This window comes from Emydura macquarii, unplaced genomic scaffold, assembly GCF_026122565.2.
Source record: "Emydura macquarii macquarii isolate MOO-44397 ecotype Brisbane River unplaced genomic scaffold, CSIRO-AGI_Emac_v2 contig_3287, whole genome shotgun sequence".
In the NCBI taxonomy this organism is placed as follows: domain Eukaryota; kingdom Metazoa; phylum Chordata; order Testudines; family Chelidae; genus Emydura; species Emydura macquarii.
The window spans coordinates 2,181,201-2,201,830 of NW_027133424.1; the positions used below are offsets into that span (position 1 = coordinate 2,181,201).

At 37.1% G+C, this 20,630-nt stretch overlaps 2 protein-coding genes across 8 annotated transcripts in view; one reads left to right on the forward strand and one right to left on the reverse strand.

Moving 5' to 3' along the window:
- The window catches only part of ANGPTL1 (angiopoietin like 1), a 32,141-nt gene extending 27,619 nt beyond the window's left edge, over window positions 1-4,522 (forward strand). Inside the window, exons 4-6 of the mRNA XM_067532450.1 lie at window positions 289-482; window positions 1,880-2,150; window positions 4,335-4,522. Of these exons, the coding sequence (XP_067388551.1) occupies window positions 289-482; window positions 1,880-2,150; window positions 4,335-4,522 (653 nt within the window). The remainder of the gene's footprint in view (window positions 1-288; window positions 483-1,879; window positions 2,151-4,334) is intronic.
- RALGPS2 (Ral GEF with PH domain and SH3 binding motif 2) overlaps window positions 1-20,630 on the reverse strand; it is a 304,700-nt gene that overhangs the window by 112,882 nt on the left and 171,188 nt on the right. The gene's annotated exons all lie outside the window — the stretch shown is intronic.

Consider the following 20,630-nt stretch of genomic DNA (forward strand, 5'->3'; position numbering starts at 1 on the left):
TAGGAGTTCCAGAGGGCTAGCTGTGTTAGTCTGTTTGTAGCAAAACAGCGAGAGTCCTGTTGTACCTTAAAGACTAACAAATTTATTTGGGCATAAGTTTTCGTGGGCAGAAACCCACTTCAGCCGACGAAGTGGGTTTCTGCCCACGAAAACTTATGCCCAAATAAATTTGTTAGTCTTTAAGGTGCCACAAGATTCTTGCTGTTTTACATGTTATATATAACTTGTGTCCTGCATGTACATTTAAAAAAAAATAAGCTTAAGCTTATGGCAATTCTTTTCAAACAGGTCCATTCAAAGACTGTCAACAAGCCAAAGAAGCTGGGTATTCCAACAGTGGGATTTATATGATCAAACCTGAAAACAGCAATGAACCAGTACAGTTGTGGTGTGAGAACAGCCTGGACCCTGGAGGCTGGGCAGTTATTCAGAAAAGGACAGATGGATCTGTCAATTTCTTCAGGAACTGGGACAGTTACAAGGTAAATTTTAGAATTCAGAAAACAGCTTCATTTTGGTGGGGGGCAGTGACCACTAGAATCCTATATATTCACTATCTATATTTACAAGATGCTAATATATTTTCAATGTAATTTCCTCACTGCAGTTAATTCTGCTGTAAGATTAACACTTGAAAAAGAATCAGAAGTAAAATAGTTAACTAAGAAATAAGAATTAGCAGAAGCAGAAGAGGTGAATAAAAACAGAAAAATAAAAGCCACAAAGACTAACATTCTGGTCTACGAACTGGGATCATCATATATGACCGGTCATATGTTACAGAATTTCTCTCTTAAATGTGTGAAGGACATGAATTAAGGTTACTATGAGAAGTTTAACTTTTGCATTTCTTGGAATTTAACGGTTAAAACTGTATCCTCGATGACAAAATAACTAATGGTTTTTACTTTATTCCCTCCTTATAAAAGCAAAAAGGAGATTAAAACAGTAAAGCACAAAAACTAGATTCTCTTACACAAGATCTGAATAAAGTATTTACCTTTAATAGCCTCAAAGAGTGCAACTCAGAACATTTCAGTATAAAGTGAAAATTCTGTAGTGTGTACACAAAATTAGTTTTTCAATTGCGTAATTTTTCGAAAACTGGCCCACAAACTGGCTCTTACTTAGAGTGTTTTATGGAAGAAAAGAATTTGTAATCCTACTAAGCACCACTTAATTAAAAGAAAAACAATGAGTATTTTATTTACAACCCCAAACATTTTAGACATTGATAGTAAAAGAGTTATTTTCTTATGGAAAGGAAACAATGGCTGGTAAATATTAGCAAAAAGGTATCATAGCAGCAGTCAGTGATTCAAGGCCAATAGTCCTTACTGAATTTACTAGGACTGAAACCTAGAGTACACAGATGGATTGTTTGATTACATAAATAGTGAAATACCAGTCTACCTGTGTAAAAGGTACAAAAATGTTATGCATCTTGAGTATTGAATTACTCATGCATAATTATTTTGTGTGTCTGGTAATGTACTTCATGAAATGCATTACTCATATGGTCTTAATGGACAGTGTTTTTTGTGCCACAGAATATATTGTTCCAGCTTTAAAAAAAGAACATCATGGGAATCAAAGATGCAAAGATTTTGACACCTGTTGAGTAATACTTTACACTGCCAGTAGTCTCACTGATATTATTAAGGCTACTCATGGAGTGAAGTACTACTCAGTGAATAAAGGTGGCAGTATCCAGCACAAAGGAACTAATTGAAAGAGTGGAGCAGAAGTCTAAATTCCTAACAGTTTTTAGTTTAGATACACAAAATCTACTGGGATCTACTACTACTGGTAAATGTCTTCATTCAATAGATTCAGAAAAACTAGTGAACAAGCTCATATTCTGGTTTTCTTTGTGCAGAAAGGATTTGGAAATATTGATGGAGAGTACTGGCTGGGACTAGAAAATATTTACATGCTTACCAATCAGGACAATTATAGGCTATTGATTGAACTAGAAGACTGGAGTAATAAGAAAGTCTATGCAGAATACAGCAGTTTCCGCCTGGAGCCTGAAAGTGAATTCTATAGACTGCGTCTGGGAACTTACCAGGGAAATGCAGGGGATTCTATGATATGGCACAATGGAAAACAATTTACAACACTGGACAGAGATAGAGATACGTACACAGGTAAGGGAACTTTAATGACATACATATGAAAAAGCTGTTCAGTGCAAATTCCATTAGTAGTGCCACCTCTCACATACATAACTGTTTCAAGAAATAATACAGAAGATGGAAACTCTGATCAAATACTCCAGAATAATGTAAGGACTCTTATGAAAATGAATTTCTCTGACAATGACTTAGTTATTCCACTAAGCAGTAAATGATACCATTATAGATCTCAATCCTGTACATTACTCGATGTAGGCAGACCCATGCATCCGCATGGAGCCTGTTGCAAGACGAGGGCCTTAGTTAATTTAATTCAATCGGCTTCAATACGGTAAGTTGCTGAGGAAGCTATGTGCTTGTTCTATTCCACATAAGACCTTTGCTCTGTTGAAACATTTGCCTGTTATTCTCAGAAATCATGTCATTTCTCTTTCTTGGTGAACCTTGATCCGGAAGGTCAGCACTAGGCATATATATAACTTAAGACCCCACTAAGCTCTCTATTGAGATATGCAGTCTTGCAGAGGAGCAAACGTTTTTTCTTACCAGTATGTGAGAAAACTATAGACTTTTTCCTGTCCTATTTAATTATGCCTGTTAATAGATACATTTTACACATCCATTATCTTACAGGGGCACTTCTGTCTGAAACTTACTGTACTTACTATTACCACCAGTTAACAAGATTGCTACAACCAAAAGATAAAGAAACATTCCTTCTCTTTTTTTGAGGGTGCATTTTGCAAGTCAATTTTATTGATTCTCCTGTACAATCAGTCAGTTTCCTCTTTGGGGGAGAGTTTTCCCACACTGAAATGGGAGAAAACATTTTTTGAAATAGAAATATTATTTGCAATAAGTGGTGCCTAAATACCCCAAAAAGAGATTACAACCTCATTGTACTAGGTGCTTCAATGCAACTATAAAGACTCAAAAATTGCCAGAGATAGACTACTTTTAACTAGTGTTTTTAAAATAGACTAGATTTCAAATTGACTCTCTCTCTTTAAGCACTCTTTTGGTTATCAATCTGGAAAATGCTACTTTTCTAATGATTAGGGAGTCTCATAGAAGCTTTTGATGAATTTTTCAAAGGGACACAGTTAACTTGGATATTTTTAAATTGACTAAAAACAATTCTCCTTTCAGCTAATGTAACTTGGTGTCATTTTAAAAAATTCCGTTTACAATATTTATCAGTTTTCCTGTCCCCCAACCATATGATTTTAAGGGTCTTTTAGGGAAGAGAAACAGGCTGATTATATATGTGAAACCAAAATATCCAGAGAAAACAAGCTTGAAAAAATAGGGAATACTATTTTCTCTGTTCTGTTTCACTAATAGCAATGTTAGACCCCAATCCTGCAATGACTTAAACATGCACTTAACTTGAATCACTCAGTAGTCCCATTGATATAACTATTCACAGGAGTATAAAATTAAGTACATGAATAGGTCTTTGTAGGATTAGGGCCTTACGTATTACTTATCTATAATAAGTACATTTTCAGACAAAATATTATTTTTGATGATGCTCCTTTAATAATAAAAAGCTCCAATACTAATATGAAATTGGTGGTAGCTTAAAAACTGAAAATGAACCACATAAAAACATACCGTGTTATGTCACCACTCATTGCCCAGTTTTGGCCCTGAATATAGGTAGCATTTTAAGAATAACGATGATTTAAAACAAGTGGTGTTGTCACTGTTGCTTTTAAAACTTCAGAGAAGACAGAACACCATTTCCCTACACAAGATAAACTTTACCACAAATTACTGAAATTGAAACCTAAGGCAAAAGTCATAATGCCCCCACCCAAATACTTCTAACCAGTCTGCAGCAGAGATTCCTAAACTGCAGTTCACTGAGCATTGCTGGTAATCTGAAGGAGAGCTGGCTGGTCACATGGTGCTGGCTCTCCTTTTTAATTTCAGCTGCTTAATTATATTGAAAAACTAAAAACACACTAAATACTTTATTACTTTCCTATGTAAGTAATTGTTGTAGTTGCAATGGAGTTTGTAGAATTGTAAGTGGAAGGAGAAGTGATCCATCTAATCACAAATGGGAGGTAAAATGGCTTGCAAGACGAATACTCTATTGATATGTAGTCCATAGTATGAAAAAGTGAGAGAACCGCTGGTCTATCATTTCACCTCTGAAGTTTTACTTATTTTATTCTCTCCCAACAGGAAACTGTGCCCACTTTCACAAGGGAGGCTGGTGGTACAATGCCTGCGCACATTCTAACCTTAATGGAGTGTGGTACAGAGGCGGCCATTACAGAAGCAAATATCAGGATGGGATTTTTTGGGCTGAGTACAGAGGAGGTTCATATTCCCTGAAAGCAGTTCAGATGATGATCAGACCCATTGACTGAAAAACAACAACAAATACCACATCCCACCATCTCAAGTTATCAAATATAAAACTTTTCAGTGCTTGAGCTCTTCCCCCCCCCCCCCAAGACACTTCAACTCTTATTTTGCACAGTTTAGCCCTGCAAACTTCAGGGCTACAAGTGTTTTTTGTTTTTTTGTTTTTTTAAAGCTTTCTTACTGTGATACAGTGTGTGTTAAAATATAGTTTCTAATAATTCACAAAACAAGCAGGAGTTTAAACATTTGCAATTAATCTTTATCGTCATTAAAGTCTTACACACTTTACATTAATTGCAACCATTGAAATTGTTAAAATAGTTTTTTAGGATACAGTACAAGCTACAAGTTTCTTCAGATCAGTTTAACCTTTAAATGTAAATATGTGAAACAACTGTCTTATTTTAAATGTGAAAATGAATTCATTTTCAGTTATTTAATAGTTTTTAAAAATGCATTATAAGATAACTTTCAGTGTAAATCTGATCTTACATAAGTAGTGTTTTAACATTTACACACAAGTTCGCACCCCAAAAAAATAGACAGAAAATTGGAGAAAAACTCTAGTTTCGTAGCAGAAATGTATCTTGTTGCAAATAAACCATAAGATTTATTTCCACATGAAGCTGTGAATTCAACATAAAATAGCTGTTAATATAGAACATTTATTACAGGACATGTAATGCATTTAGATGAAATGTTTTCCTAGCAGTTTAAAAAACACAACAAAACAAAAAAAACCCTTCTTATAATAAAACAAAGACTCTTATAGATGCATGAGTAAATTCCTCAATGCTCAAGTCTTTTCACTCAACACATGTAGCAGGCAGGCAGTGCTATATATGGTATGGATAATATTGAATAGAAAAATCATTCTTGATAGCTTAACAACTCAATTTAACTCAAACAATCAGCAAAATAGGTATAAATAAAAAGCTATTTAACTAGAATATATGAAATACACATTCTCAACCTTTTGCAAATTGTGACCCAACTGTCATTTTGAAATAATTGCAATCTAATCTCAGTTTCCAAGAAGGCATTAAAATTTGATTTTTTTTTTTTCATTTTTCTTAGTTCATGACTTGTACAGAATTCAGCACGTTATAACATGTTGGTACTTCACAGAAAATGTGATGCAGTTAAAGAAATTAATGTTAATTACTATATTAATTTGTTTTTAAACTTTGTATAAATGCAATCTGGGGATGTTCGTGCTTGCCTAGATAAGCAAAGGTAACCAATATACAGACATAGATCAACTTCCTCAAAAACAAGAAAAGAGTAGTATTTCTAAGGCAAATTTGGGATGATACTCTTGTGACACAGATATAAGTGGATGGAAGGGATATAGACTTATTACTTCACTCATACTTTCCATACTTTTCCATACCTAATTAATTAGGTATACAAGAAAGAATACGGTAAAGAGCTTCTTAATTTCATAGACTCAAGTTGACTTTGCCAAGTATTAACAAGGAACAATTCCACGTATAGCACTATTTATTGTGTGCTCAACAAAATAGTTTAAAATCCAGTTCTTACTTTAATCAGTCTGAAAGGTTAATAGTTAAAAAACTGCAAGGACCTGAAGTTGTAAGCTGATGACTTCTTTAAATTCTAACATTTTACAATATAAAATATGCAGAATTGTGAATCTCTCTAATCTGTCACTTTGAGCACTATAAAAACAAAGCTTGTTTAGTTGGAGAAATACCACTTAAGATCAGAAAGCATTTTCAGAGTAAACAAGTTTAGATCACAGCTTAATAAGAGCTCTGTGACAATCCCATTTTCACACCTATACAAGATCATACTAGAGAAAAGTTCTGCCCCGGTACAGGCATAGCAGCTTGCTCTGTATTGGCTAGTAAGGGTAAAAATTGTAAACTAAATTGCATCCTTGCGTATCTGCTGTAAAGACACATTGCACCTCCAGCTTTCAGTCCTGGCAGTAGCTCTAGCTGTATGACCTCACCTCATAGTCCTAAGGGGCACAGTATATCCTGGGGAATATAGGCAATAGAAATTCACATTCCCAACTACTTAGACAAAAACACTCATGTACTTTAAGACTTTTCTTCGTTCCTTTAAAATAAATACAGTATTTGCCAACTCTGAACTTTGAATCATAGAAATGTAGGACTGGAAGGGACCTCAACAGGTCATCTAGTCCAGGTCCTGGCATTGAGGCAGGACTAAGTATTATTTAGAATCTTTGACAGATGTTTGTCTAACCTGTTCTTAATAACCTCCAGAGATGGAGATTCCATAACCTCCCTAGACAATTTTTTTCCGGGCATAACTTCCCTTACAGTTGGGAAGTTTTTCCTTATATCTGACATAAATCTTCCTTGCTGCAATTTGAGCCCATTGCTTCTTGTCCTGTCCTCAGTGGTTAAAGAGAACAATTTATCACCCTCTTTTTTATAACAATCTTTTATATACTTGAAGACTTATGAATTCTGGCAATAACATAATTGCCATCCATATATAAACTCACAGCCTCTTTGAATACAGAGCTTCTGATCCAAAGATCACTAAAGTCAGTGAGAGTCTTAGCAAAAAGCCCTCACTGGATTTCAGCAGCTTTGGATCAGGTCTTAAGAGGCTGTAGTTTTCTCTCAATCATATTGCAGATGGGACACGACAGCAGGAAGTATCACCTCTGTGTTCTACCTTTTTTTCAACAGAATCTAAAGTAACACAAAGATTTAATCTTACTGAAATCTAGATAAGCAGATTGATAGCTACCTTGACCTGAAAGTGAGCAAGTAAAAACAATTATAAGAAACAGCATCTTAAGGGCAAATGAGAAGCTATGTGGCCTAAAGGAATAAGCATTGGATTGGAAGTTGGAACAATAACTAAACTTGGAAAAATCAGTTACAATTTTCAGTCACAGTATCTGACCTGTAAAATTACCAACTTTATCAAAGATATTATAAAGCTATTTACCAGCAGACTTCTGAAGTTTGCATTATCATTACCCTTCCCTAAAACTCTTGGAAGACTACACTCAGGAAACAGTCTAAATTCAGCTTCTGAAAAAGCCCCAGTTGATGGCCAGATATTACAAGATAGATGTTCAGAAATCACTGAAGTCAACTACATTTAGATATAAAAACAGACACAGATTTCTCACCGAATGGCACTTATTAGTAGTACTCACTGATTTCCAGATAGCAATCTGGCACATCTCATCTACCAAGACTGATTCCTTAAGATTTTTTGGGGGGAAGTAAGTGATTCCCAGACAGCTAAAAACAGTTATTAAAAAAACCTGGTAAGTGTGCATTTGAAGTAGAAGTACCAAAGCGAATCCAACAGCAGCTAATTGTGAAAGCACAATAGTGGCAAGAAGTGCAGAGAGTGAAGTTCTAGGATAGCTGCTATGTATACACTACTGTGGCTGGCATGCCAACAGTTGGTTCTCTCAAACAAAACTATACTCAGACTCAACCAAACAGCATACCATAGTTCCGAAACACAGTCTTTGTAGATTAATATGTATGATTAGCCAGTGATAGTTTTTGTAAATATTTTATTTTTATTCATTTCATGTTTAGTATCAAACATTACTGTCTATAATATAGCCAATTGCTCAGCTACACTGTGATTTGATATTAAAAATGTTCAAGAGACCAAACAATGAAGCCTAGCCAAGTTTATTAGCTAAGACAACACAGTCAATGCAGAAAGAGAAGAGTTATTACTTTACCAAATCCTTCTGGGCAGCTTGTTTCTCACAGCACACAGTTCACCTTACACAGAAGATGCGATTCAAAAATATACTCTCCATACCAAAAAAAAACAAACCCCTACCTAAGTAAAAGCACTCTGTACGTCGCCTAAGACTAAATTTTACCAGTTAGCATTTTATCTTGTTTTTCTGTTACCATGCTATACATTTCTCTATCCATTTTGGATACTACATTCCAAAATAGTTGCCCGTGAAGGTACCTCCCAACTTGCATCAGGACAGAGGACAAATGTATCTTGTTTTTGATGTGTTTCATAATTGAATTAATTTGATTGTAATTTGACATATCAGATGTTCCTTTAAACTTGAAGACATTTTGCCTCTATTTAATCAAAACGTCACACTTGCTATCAAAAAGAGCCACCGAGTCTTTAGGTAACATTCAAATTAATTGATATTGCCAGCAATGGAAAACTACACAAACAGATGTTATTTAAAGAAAAGTACTTCTGTTTCAAAAGACATTCTCTGGATCAAGTTTAACTTTACTAGTAATCTTGTCACAGCATGTTATTATTTCACTCTGATTATCATGCAATGGTGACAGAAGCAAAATATTAAAAAAAGATTAAAGTTTTGACATTGAAAAAACCCTTCTCTTATGCAAAGAGCAATGAACATTTTCCACAGATCTGATTTTGCTATACATATCTTTACTCGTAACTCGTTGAAAAACCAGGCTGTCAATAGCTTTGTCTTTTACACAGTAACACTGCATAAGAAGAGCACAGATTATTTACAGGTTGAACAATATCTCATGAACTCTTCCTTGGAGGAATACTGCCGACACAGCTGTAATTCTTCCCACCTACATAGCCCCTCTTCTCTTGGAACGGCAATCTGTTTCTATACAAAAAGCTACTATCTTCAAAAAATATATATATTTATTTTTTCAGAAACTAAACATTCAGGGAAAAATACATATTAGAGAAACACCTAATTAATTCAAATGATCATATATCTAAAAGTTGACAGCTTTTTAAAGATATAATTTCACTGAAGCAGCAGAACACTATATGATCTTCCATTTAGCCTTTATATTTAGCTGGTAGCACCTCCTATTATTAAGGCTACCAAACACACTTCCATTATAAGACCTTATTCTTAGTTGCTTATATCTTTTCCAAATGTCAACCATTTGGGCTGAAATTTTCCATGCCATGTGTTTGCCTCAGGCTGAATTTAAAAAACAAAAACAACCAAAACTATGCAGCAGTTTCTGAGAAAAGAGGTATATGAAAATTATGTTTTGCCCTTGTTAAAAGCTTCTAGTGACCTTTTCTCAGAAACCCTGAGGTGTCCTGATGTTTTAGACCAGGAACTTGAAATTTAACAGGGACGTGTCTCCTTTTTTGCTATTCCTGTGAAAATGTACCCAACATTTGGCAAAAGTAGAAGTTTTTAAAAAAAAACACACTTCACACAAGCTCGATAGAGAGTTGCTTGACTGCAGTGAAATTCCCTGTAAAGTCCATCCACACTGAGCACACTCCAGCCCAGGCTGCAGGGACCAAGCAGGATATTCTCTCCAATTTGGGATGGAGCCAGGAATCAAAACTGAGAGCAGGGAGACTGTCTCACCTGTACTTTCAATGACCTCCCTGCTAGACCCTGATTCCTTGAAGGGGAGTGAGATATGAGACAGAGTGGAACTGGCTGGCTAGCTCCATGGGAAATGAAGGCTATTTCCTTGTAACCCGAGTTTTTTGCGACAGTTCTGCACATTCAGACTTATGGGTATTGCGCCACCTTGTGGTACCTAACAGTAATACCCTCTTCAATTAGAGTGCTCACCCTCCCCCCACATCCCATACCCTCAGCATCTCCGAATGTTCTGAGGCCGAGGCTATGTAAGGGGGGTATGGACAAGTGCCCTTTTCTACCTCAGTTCCTTCCGCTGCCAACCCAGAGAAAAGAACAACAGGACTCTGAGAAAGAAGGGAAGCCGTGCAGGACTGTGAACATAAAGAGCCATCTCAAAGAATTCTGGTTACAAGTAACAAATCTTAATATTTTCTTTAGGGGACTCTACATAGTCCATTTATGGTGGTTTTACAAGTAGTGCTGAAAATAACCTGGAGGAAGGAACAACAGAAACTAACTAAATAGAGACTGAAGTACCACTCTATCAAAACTAGCATCAGCCCTTGAAGCCAAATTGAGAGCATAACGTTTAGTAAAAGTGTGCACAGAACTCCGGGTTGCAGCAATGCAAATCTTAGCAACAGGGACTTGCTTAAAGCGAGCAAAAGACATTGCAATAGGTCTGGTGGAATGAGATAATACCATTGTAGATACAGGAATCTTTGCTAACGTGTAACATTCAACAATACACATTTAACTCACCTAGAAATAGCCGGGGGATACACAGTATGATCCATGTGCTTTTTGAGATAAGAATCAGACAACTGTCTGATTGATATAAAATTCAGAAACTACTTTTGGCAAAAACTTGGCATCAGCCATCAAGACATTTAATTCTACTCACACCTCTGGCTGATATGGCAATAATGAATGCCACCTTAATACAAAGAACACTCAGCCAAGTGTTCAAAAGATGGCTTCAAATGTGTAGATAAATCCAAATTAAAATCTCAAGGACAGACAGATTCCTTCAAAGGGGGAATACATGTCGGATAATCCCTTCATAAACTTTTTAATTGTACCATGCACAAACAACTATGTACCAACAATCAAAACAGGGTAAGCTGAAACAGCTGCCAAATGAACTATCAAAGATGAGACAGACAACCCCTCAGTCTTGAAGTACATTAAGTGTTCTTAAATATAAGGTCTGGAACCTGAACCAGGGGAGTCAAATTTTCTTAAAATCCTAAAGATGATACAGTAATGGAGAAAGGAACAACAGAGGGTAGGAGAATAGACAACAAGAGGAAAGATAGCATCAATACCAATTACACTAACAGTCAGATAGGTGATACTGGCAGTAAAGTAACTACACCTAACCTACTTGGAGGAAAAATCTGGGTGAAGCCAAGCAGAAAAAAACTAAGATGTCTGTACACCAGTGCAAAGAGTATGGGTAACAAAATGGAGGAACTAGAGCTACTGGTGCAGAAAATGAAACCAGATATCATAAGGATAATGGAAGCAGTGGAATACAGGTATTGAAGGGTATGTGCTGTTCAGAAAAGACAGAAATAAAGGTAAAGTTGGTGGAGTAACATTGTATATTAGTGAAGAGATAGACTGCAAAGTAATTGAGAAGTGAAAGAAAGGATAAACGGAGTCTGTTTGGGTCATAATCACTTTGGGAAGATAACAGAGGCTCCACTGGGAAAGTGCTTGAACTTTCCTACTGATCCCCAGGATCCAATCTGGATATGGACAGAGATCTCTAATATTTTTAATGAAATCAATACTACTGAGAATTGTGTCATTATGGGAGACTTATTTCCCAGATATAGATTGAAGGATAAGAGCTACTAACAATGATAAGGCTTAGATATTCCTAGATATGATAGCCAACAGATTTCTTCACCAAATAGTCACTGAACCAATAAGAAGTGATGCCATTCCAGATTCAGTATTGATAAGTAGCAAGGACTTCATAGAAGAACAGGTTGTAAGGGACAATCTTGGTTTGACTGATCATAAGTTAATTCAGTTTAAACTAATGGAAGGATAAACAGAAATAGGTCTGCAACTAGGCTTCTTAATTTCAAAAGGGCAAAACTTTAAAACATTAACGGAATTCGTTAGGGAAGTTGACTGGACTGCAGAACTCAAGGATCTGACTGTGGAAGAGGCTTGGCATTACTTTAAGTCAAAGTTGCAGAAACTGTCTGAAGCCTGCATCCCAAGCAAGGAGAAAAAACTTGTAGGAAAGGGTTGTAGATCAAACTGGATGAACAAGCATCTCAAAGAAAGCCTACAAGGAATGGAAGAAGAGATAGATCAGCAAGGAAAAAAACCTCTTAGGGGTCAGAAAGTACAGGGGGAAAAGTGAGAATGGCCAAAAGTCAAACAGAGCTGGACTTTGCAAAGAAAATTAAAACTAATACTAAAAGGTTTGTTAGCCATATAAATAAAAAGAAAACAAGGAAAGAAAAAGTGGGATTGCTAAAAATTGAGGATGGGGTGGAGATTAAAGATAATCTAGGAGTGGCCCAAGACCTAAACAAATACTTTCCCTCAGTTTTTAATAAGATTAATGAAGAGCTTGGGTACAGTGGCAAAGTGGCTAATGGGAACAAGCACATGGAAGTAGGAATTATAATATCCAAGATGGAAGCCAAACTGAAACAGATTAATGGGACCAAATTGGGGCAGAGGGCATGGATAGTCTCCACCCAAGAATATTAAAGGAACTGGCATGTGAAATTGAAAGTACAATAGTAAAGATTTTTTAATTAATCCATAAATTTAGGAGTCATACCCTATCACTGGGTTAATTGCAAATATAGTACTTATATTTAAAGCAGGGAAAAAAGTGATCCAGGAAACTACAGGCCCATTAGCCTGATCTAACTTGTATGCAAGGTCTTAGAACAAATTCTGAAAGAAAGAGTAGTTGGAGACAGGTAAATGGTAACTGGGATAAAATACAAAATAGTTTTACAAAACTATCTACCTCTATTTCAGTGAACCATTTTATATGGTTCCACGTGGGAAATTATTGGTTAAATTGGAGAAGATGGGGATTAACATGGGAATTGAAAAATGGGTACGAAAGTGTTTAAAGGAGAGACTACAATGGATCATATAGAGAAATGACTTGTCAGGTTGGAGGGAGGTTACTAGAGGAATTCCTCAGGGCTTGGTCTTACTTAATATTTTCATTAACGACTGGCACAAAAACTGGGAGTGTTGATAAAATTTGCAGATGACACAATGTTGGGAGATATTGCCAATATGGAAGAGGACTGGAATATCATACAGGAAGATTTGGACGACCTTGAGAACTGGAGTAATAGAAATGGGATGAAATTTAATACTGCAAAGGCAAGCATTTAGGGACTAACAACAAGAATTTTTGCTATAAAATGGGGATTTATCAGTTGGAACCAACAGAGAAAGAGAAAGACTTGGGTGTATTGATCAATCACAGGATAACCCTGAGCTATTAATGTGATGAGCCAATGAAAAATGCTAATGCAATCCTAGGATGCATCAGGAGAGGTATTTCAAGAAGAGATAGCAAAGTGTTGTTATCATTACAGAAGGCACTGCTGAGACCTAATCTGGAATATTGTGTTCAAATTCTGGTCTCCCCTGGCTAAGGAAAATGAATTCAAACAGGAACAGGTGCAGAGGAGACTTAAGGAGCTTGGCATGTTTAGCTTAACAAAATGAAGGTTAAGGGGAAACATGATTTCTCTCAGTTGGAGAAACACCGGGAAGGGAGGGAGAAGAGTTATTTAAAGTTAAGGGCCAGTGTTGGCACAGGAACAAATGGACATAAATTTGCCATCAATACATTTAGGCTTGAAATTAAACAAAGGTTTCTAACCATCAGAAGAATGAAGTTCTGGAATGGCCTTCCAGTGTCCTCAAGCTTTCAGATGACTCAGAAACCCGCTCCAAGCATTGTGTGATGCATCTGAAGTTACCCTCAACAATGGTCAAGGCAGATTGAACTGGTCATCTTTAATAACATTTTCTCCAACTAACCACCAGGACAATGAGTCCAGAATGTCTCAAGGCATGTTGAAACATATGAAGATTGTTCAGATTTGTCCTGTAGACCTGAGACAGTCAATACTAGCAATGGCTTCATTCTGAAATGCACAAATGGAATCACATAAGTAGAAGCTGCCATGAGACGCACAAAGAAGTCTAACATATTTGAATGTTTAAACCATATTGCACTATTTCTAAAAATCCGTCCTCTGGTAGAAAGGCTTTCACTGCTACGGAGCCTTTGAATAAAATTCTCTGAGCTGGATGGAGATTTGACTTTTTGACATTTAGAAGTAGCCGCATGTCTGAAAAAATGGTGGTTTTATAGGTAATGTGGCTTAATAGATCATTATGAATGGCAGCCTTCAAACAGCCAATCATACAAATATGGATAAACAAAAATACTGATTTCTCAAATGAGCTGCTACCACAAAGAGGCACTTCATAAATACTCTTGATGCCATGGACAAGCCAAATGGCAACAGCTTGTACTGGAAATGGCATCCTGCCACCACACAACAAAAGGTAGTTCTGACAATTATGTCTGATGAAAACATGAAAATCTGTGCCCTTTAAATCGATAGTCATGAACCAATCCATAGCTGAAACTGAAGACATTATGGAGGCCAGAGTTAATATACAGAACTGAAATTTTCAAATGTATTAAACCTAAAATCAGATAAACCCACTGACCCCCAGGATCTTGAATAAAACCCATGACCATTTAGATGATCTGATAGCTTCTTGACAGCCCCTATATTAGAAGCAAATTCTGCACTTCTGAAAGTAGACTAGCCTAATGAGGTTCCCTGAAAATGGAAAGGTAGAAGGAATTGAAAGGGGTAGTTTCTCAAACTGAATGGCATAGATTTCTAGGATCCATTTGACTGATGTAATAAGCCTCCATTTGTTGACACAATGGGCTAGCCTTTCTCCAGGCAGAGGAAGGGAAGGATCCTTGCTCACTGGTCCTCAACACTCAATCCTCACAGCATTCTGAGACCCAGTGTTCAATGAAGACGAGCGAGGGGGAACAGTTGGTTTAGATTTAGGCCTTGATTTAAAAAGACTTCTTGTGTTGGCTCTGGAAATAGCTAGGTTGCTGGTGTTGCGAATGTCTTTGATTCAAGTTATGGAAGATTGTGGCTGATACTGTTTCTGATAACAAAAAGGAGTAAAAGGTCTCCTCCTAGTAAAATAAATCAAGTCCAAAGTGTGAACTGTCAACCTTGTCTTCTTCAGCCTTTCTTGCAACTCATCCATCTTTTCCTTCGAACCATAGAGGCCCTGTCAGAATTGAACATATCTGATAAATCTCACTTGCAGGATCTGGCATTGCTAACAATGGTCGTTTCCTCCCTTGCCTTCTTCTCTGAAATTGATGCAGCTGGAGCCAACAATATGGCTCTTGGTTCTGCAGCAGGCAGCCTGATTTTCACAACCATTGGTGCCTTCAAAGTACTGATTGCTCGAGCAACAGGATCCCAAACCAGACCCGCTGAAGGCTCCAATTTCCTGAAACCTCTAAGCTGCTCTGACTTGCTGGAGGAAGTCACATAAGCAGAGACGGGCCTACTTAGACCTAGGAGCCAAAAAATGCCAGAAACCAGAAGGTTTAGCCTCAAGAGCTTCATTAACATGAAGCACATGCAATCTTTTTTTGCCTCTCCTTGTGAGCTCTGGGAACAAAAATCTGGCAGCTGGAACATTCAGAACAAAAGTGGCTCTTTGCCAAGTACTTCAGGAATCTAATATGGTTGTCCAACACTGGGAAGACAGTAATGGGCACGAAGCACAATGCTTGAATCCCAGTTTCTTTTTCTTCAATTCCACCATAATCCAAAATAGATACTAACAACTACAGTTATGTCAACACTAGCACTTTTGTCAGTCAGGGGTGTGAACCTCCCCACCTTACTGACGTAAGTTTCACCGACAGAAGTGCCAGTGTGGACAACGCTATGTTGGCGGGAGATGCTCTCCTGCCGACATAGCTACCGCTGCTCATTGGGAGTGGTTTAATTATGCCGATGGAGAACTCTCTCCCATCGGCACAGAACAACTACAAGGGAGACCTTACAGTGGTGCAACTGCAGCAGTACAATTGTGCTGCTGTAAGGTGTCTAGTTGAGACATAGCCTCACTATATTTAATGTCTTTGTAATTGTTTAGAAGGGAGAAATCCAGTCCGCTAAATTGGAGGTTAAGTTCACTTCCACCTGGCACAATGACTGGGAGGAACTGAGGTAGTAGAAGGCACTGTTCGCCTTTACACATTCTCACCCTCAGTACATTCAGAGAAGCTGACTGGAGGAACATGAGGGGGCATGCAAGAGCTCTAAAGGACACTGCTTAGACAGGCTTCTACCATTAGGGACCAAAAGATGGTGCAATACCCATAAATGGAAATATGCAGAGCCACTCAGAGAACTGTGCTTTAAACATCTTAGCTAGGTTCTTTACATACTAACTTGATCAGTAATAAATAATGTACAATATATCATGTTAGCATTTTAATGTAACTGTGCTTTAATAAAAAGTTTGAAAATTCCCCCATAAACATTAGGTGTTGTATAATGTTAAACACGCTAAAAACCAGATCCTAGGTGTTTCAAATTGAGCATTCAAAATTGGTGAATATTTTTTACCTTAATCTCTGTCCCTCCATTCCCCATCTATAAAATAGGGATAATACCAACGTAGCTCACAGGGGTGTTATGAAAACACATTCACTGTTTGTGAAGCATTCAGATACTATAGTGACAAGCGCCACAGAAAAACCAATGAGGAAATTAGTAATTCTGTTTCCAGAGCAGAGTTAGAATAGTATGCAGTAAATAAAGCATACAGCCACACAATTAACAACGATGAGAAACATTATTGAACAGCAGCTCATTACGTGAGCATCATTCATCCAATGCACTGAATGAGGCAGTATCCTGTAGAAAAAACCCAATATATGATCATGTAATTAAAGATTGTCATGCATACACACAAGGGACCCCATTACAGTTGCACAAGCAATCTAAGTTCTGATACTTCCTAACTTCTAAGTGCTTGACCTTGCAACCTTAATATTGTTCTTTTAATTAAGTTTTTTTTATATGCAACACACACACACACACACACACGCGCGCACACACACACACACACCATAAATATATAAATAAAATGTATTTCCCCAAGAGAAGATTTACAAGACCGCAAACATCACTTCTCAAGGGAAACCATAATCAGTGCATTTGGAATATTTGCTCAATTTAACTGACTTCAATTTTTGCCTGACTAAAGGTATTTTTCTGCATATTTTCCTTCCAGAGTAACATCCTCAGTAGTATAAATTTCACTGCCTCCCCATTATGGAAGTGAAGTAGACATGATGACAAGAATTATACATAGAGGATATTTATCATGTTCTTATGTAGCACACTGTTCTATTTTTCTCTCCTACAGAATGAGAGTTGTCAAAGTGCCAAATCCCCAACACACCACTTAAGATTCTGTAATTTATGACAAGAACAAATAAACATTTTTAATGATTTTCAGATTTAGAGCAATAATTCATACACAATTTTTTCCTTACAATTTGCCAAACTAGTACTCGCCAGACAAACATTTACACCTTTACTCTGAGATACACCCCCTTTTTCGCCCAGCTCCAACAGTTTAGCACAACTGATCTCACCTTCAGTGAAACACAAATATAAAAGACTATTTCACGGAGTAGCACATTTTAAGCCAAGAAAACATCTTTTACTTCTAACAGTTTGACCCACTTGTTTTACTGTGAGGTCTGGCAGCACAACTATAACTTGGGCTTTGTAAGAATTTTCTCTATACATCTTTTTCAGAGAGGTTATATTTTGTTTCAGAATAAAATAAACATAAAATTTATACATTCTCAGTTTGTGCTGACCATTTAATTGGCCATATAGGATGTGTCTTCATTGCAGCATTAATTTGGGTGATTGGCATTTGGGTTTGAGCACCCACATTACCCTAGCCCAGGTGTGGATTGCTACACCACAAAGCCACATTTGAGAGTTACTGGGTACACACTGGTGCTGTACTCACTCGTATGTCTCTAGGACATCTGGGGGCAAATCCCATGGTTCTTAGCACTGCAATATCTGGAGATGCTCTGATTCTTTCCCAGTGAAGTGTGGAAGAATGTGTCTTTCCTTCTGGGCTCACTGGGGAATTATGAGAAGGCACTGGAGGACTATCACAATTGATTTAGCCTGCATGCCCACGGCAAAGTGGGCAGATAGATAACCATTTTGAGCAAAAGCAGCATTTGTGTTTTAGTCTGTAACCACAGATATATCAGCAAGCCCCAGGTCAAAGCAACAAATTCAGGTTAGAGGTTTGTGCGTATGGATGGGAGACAGTTTAGGGACCACATGCAAGTAAGAGCTCAAGTTCACTCTGCAGTGAAGACATACCCATCTTAATTTTGGAGACAAAACTGAACTCCTTTTAAAATTCTGAGCCAACACCACAGTCATCCTCTTTTTGTGTCCTCCCTCACACCACTACTAGCAGGGTCTTTCATGACCAGTGCCAATGGTAGTCTGTGTCTGTCAGCAGCAGGGATCTCAGACAGCATGTGACAGTCAACATGCTTATTAGTAAGTTCAGAAACGATAACTTTATAAAGTAATGCCATTCTTCCAGTTCCTGGAGTGTGATATTCAACATTGCTTTCCAAACTACGTTTGCATGCCATAGCAGAGTCGTTAAACCAGTTAATCTTAACGCTGTGCTTACAGCGTTTTCTATGTAATTTAATTCTGTGCACGTTTTACATAACAAAAAACAGAAAAAAAACAAAAAACCTTTCAAAGAGTACAGCCTACAAATGGAAAACCAGAAACAGGTTAGTGAATTGCTCTTTTATTGCATATTCTTCTCCTCATTTCAGAAAAAATCCCTAGTTAACAACCTTTAGAGAGAATACTCAAATTCTGAACAAGTCTTACTACATGTTAAATTTTTCACTGCAGGAAGAGATTAACTGAATTGAATAGTTAAGCTTCCAAGACAGTTCAATTTACCAAGATTACTGTTCCAAACTATTTTCATTTCCCATTTAACTATAAGAAATTAAGACACTTTATAGAAAGAACACCAGAAAATTATTTCTAATTCACTATTCCTCTAAAGAATTAAAATGGAAGCATAAAGCATTCTTGTCACTAATAAAAACGGGTGCTATATTAAGCCAGATGATAGACTATCTTTTAAATTACAGCTGATCCTAGCAAAGAGCATTACAGACATCAACAGAACCCATTTTCCATTTCTAAGCAGAAAGAAAATACACATTAGACTTTAATAAATTGACATTTTATGTCCAAAGATTTACTGTACTACAGAATTTGGACAAAAAGTTGTTAATATGTTTAAAGGGATGTTTGCACTGGCACAAACTTGAAATTAAAGAACAATTCAGTTATTCAGTTTTTACAGTATTCTTCTGTTTTCCCTTGCCACTTTTGCATATATTTGTATTTTGTACACTTAAGGAAGCAACAGAAAAAATCCAAATCAGCTAGATAAAGAAAAATATTTAGTTCTCTTTTAAAGCATTAGATAAGAAAGACTCTTTAAGCAAGAGGCAAAGAAGCCCAGGATACCTGGGATGCTGAAAGTAGCCTGGCCTACCTAGTACTTTTTTTTTTTTTGCCTGATCTGATATCATCTCATAAACCCATAACAGATAGAAGCTAATGCTAAAAACCTTTGAATAGCTGAAAGTTGGAGCTTTCCAATAATATAAAGAAACATTTTCTAATCTTGGACATTTAAAAGAAGTCAGACCTTAAAATTCCTTTCTGATTATGTTTTGTCTTTCCCTCCCCACACCTGCCTCCCCCTGGTTCAGTTCTGACCTGAATGCAGTGATTACAAATCTCATTAATCATATGTACTACAATCAATGCCATACATGCGAATACCTGAAAATCTCTGTTTTTAAAGTACATGAAACACTAATCCCTCTATACAGGAGTTCAAGAGCACAGTCACTGCTAAAATCAAGCTGGAATTGACACAGAGGCAGACAGTAAGGTCAATAAACTGATTCTGAAGAGTAGTTATCATTGGACACTATTTCCCCTCACCATATTTTTTTATTGAGTGAAAGTTGTATGAAACTTTTCAGCAGTTTCACAATACCTAAATGTTAATATTTTTACCCTGGATGTGATTCTCCCAAATTCTGAAGCTATGAGTCTTAGAGTGTAGTTTACAGCAGTGTTTCTCAATTGGGGTTCTGCGGAATCCTGGGGTTCCGCGGGAACACTGTTAGGGTTCCTCGAGCACTGTTCTCTGCGCCACCGATCAGCTGTTTGCCACCGCAGAGAGCAGCTGTTCTCCCGCGCCGCCGAAAAAGGGATGATGTCCCAGATTTTTCGGTGGAGAGTATCGAGGGTAAGGAAAATGGAAGTGAGAGATGCTGACCCAGTTGTTTGAAATTTGTTATATAATTTGCTTATTTCAACTTTTTTTTGGCCCCATATGTAAAAATACTGTTAAGAGTTTGGGGGGTTCCGCAATTATTTATGGAGTTCAAAAGGGTTCCGTGGCCAAATTTAATTGAGAAACATTGGTTTACAGTATAAGAATCATCTAGATTATCGAGGATGGCCAAAGAACTACTGATCAAAGCTTCACCGTATTTATGACTGCAAGCCTATTCT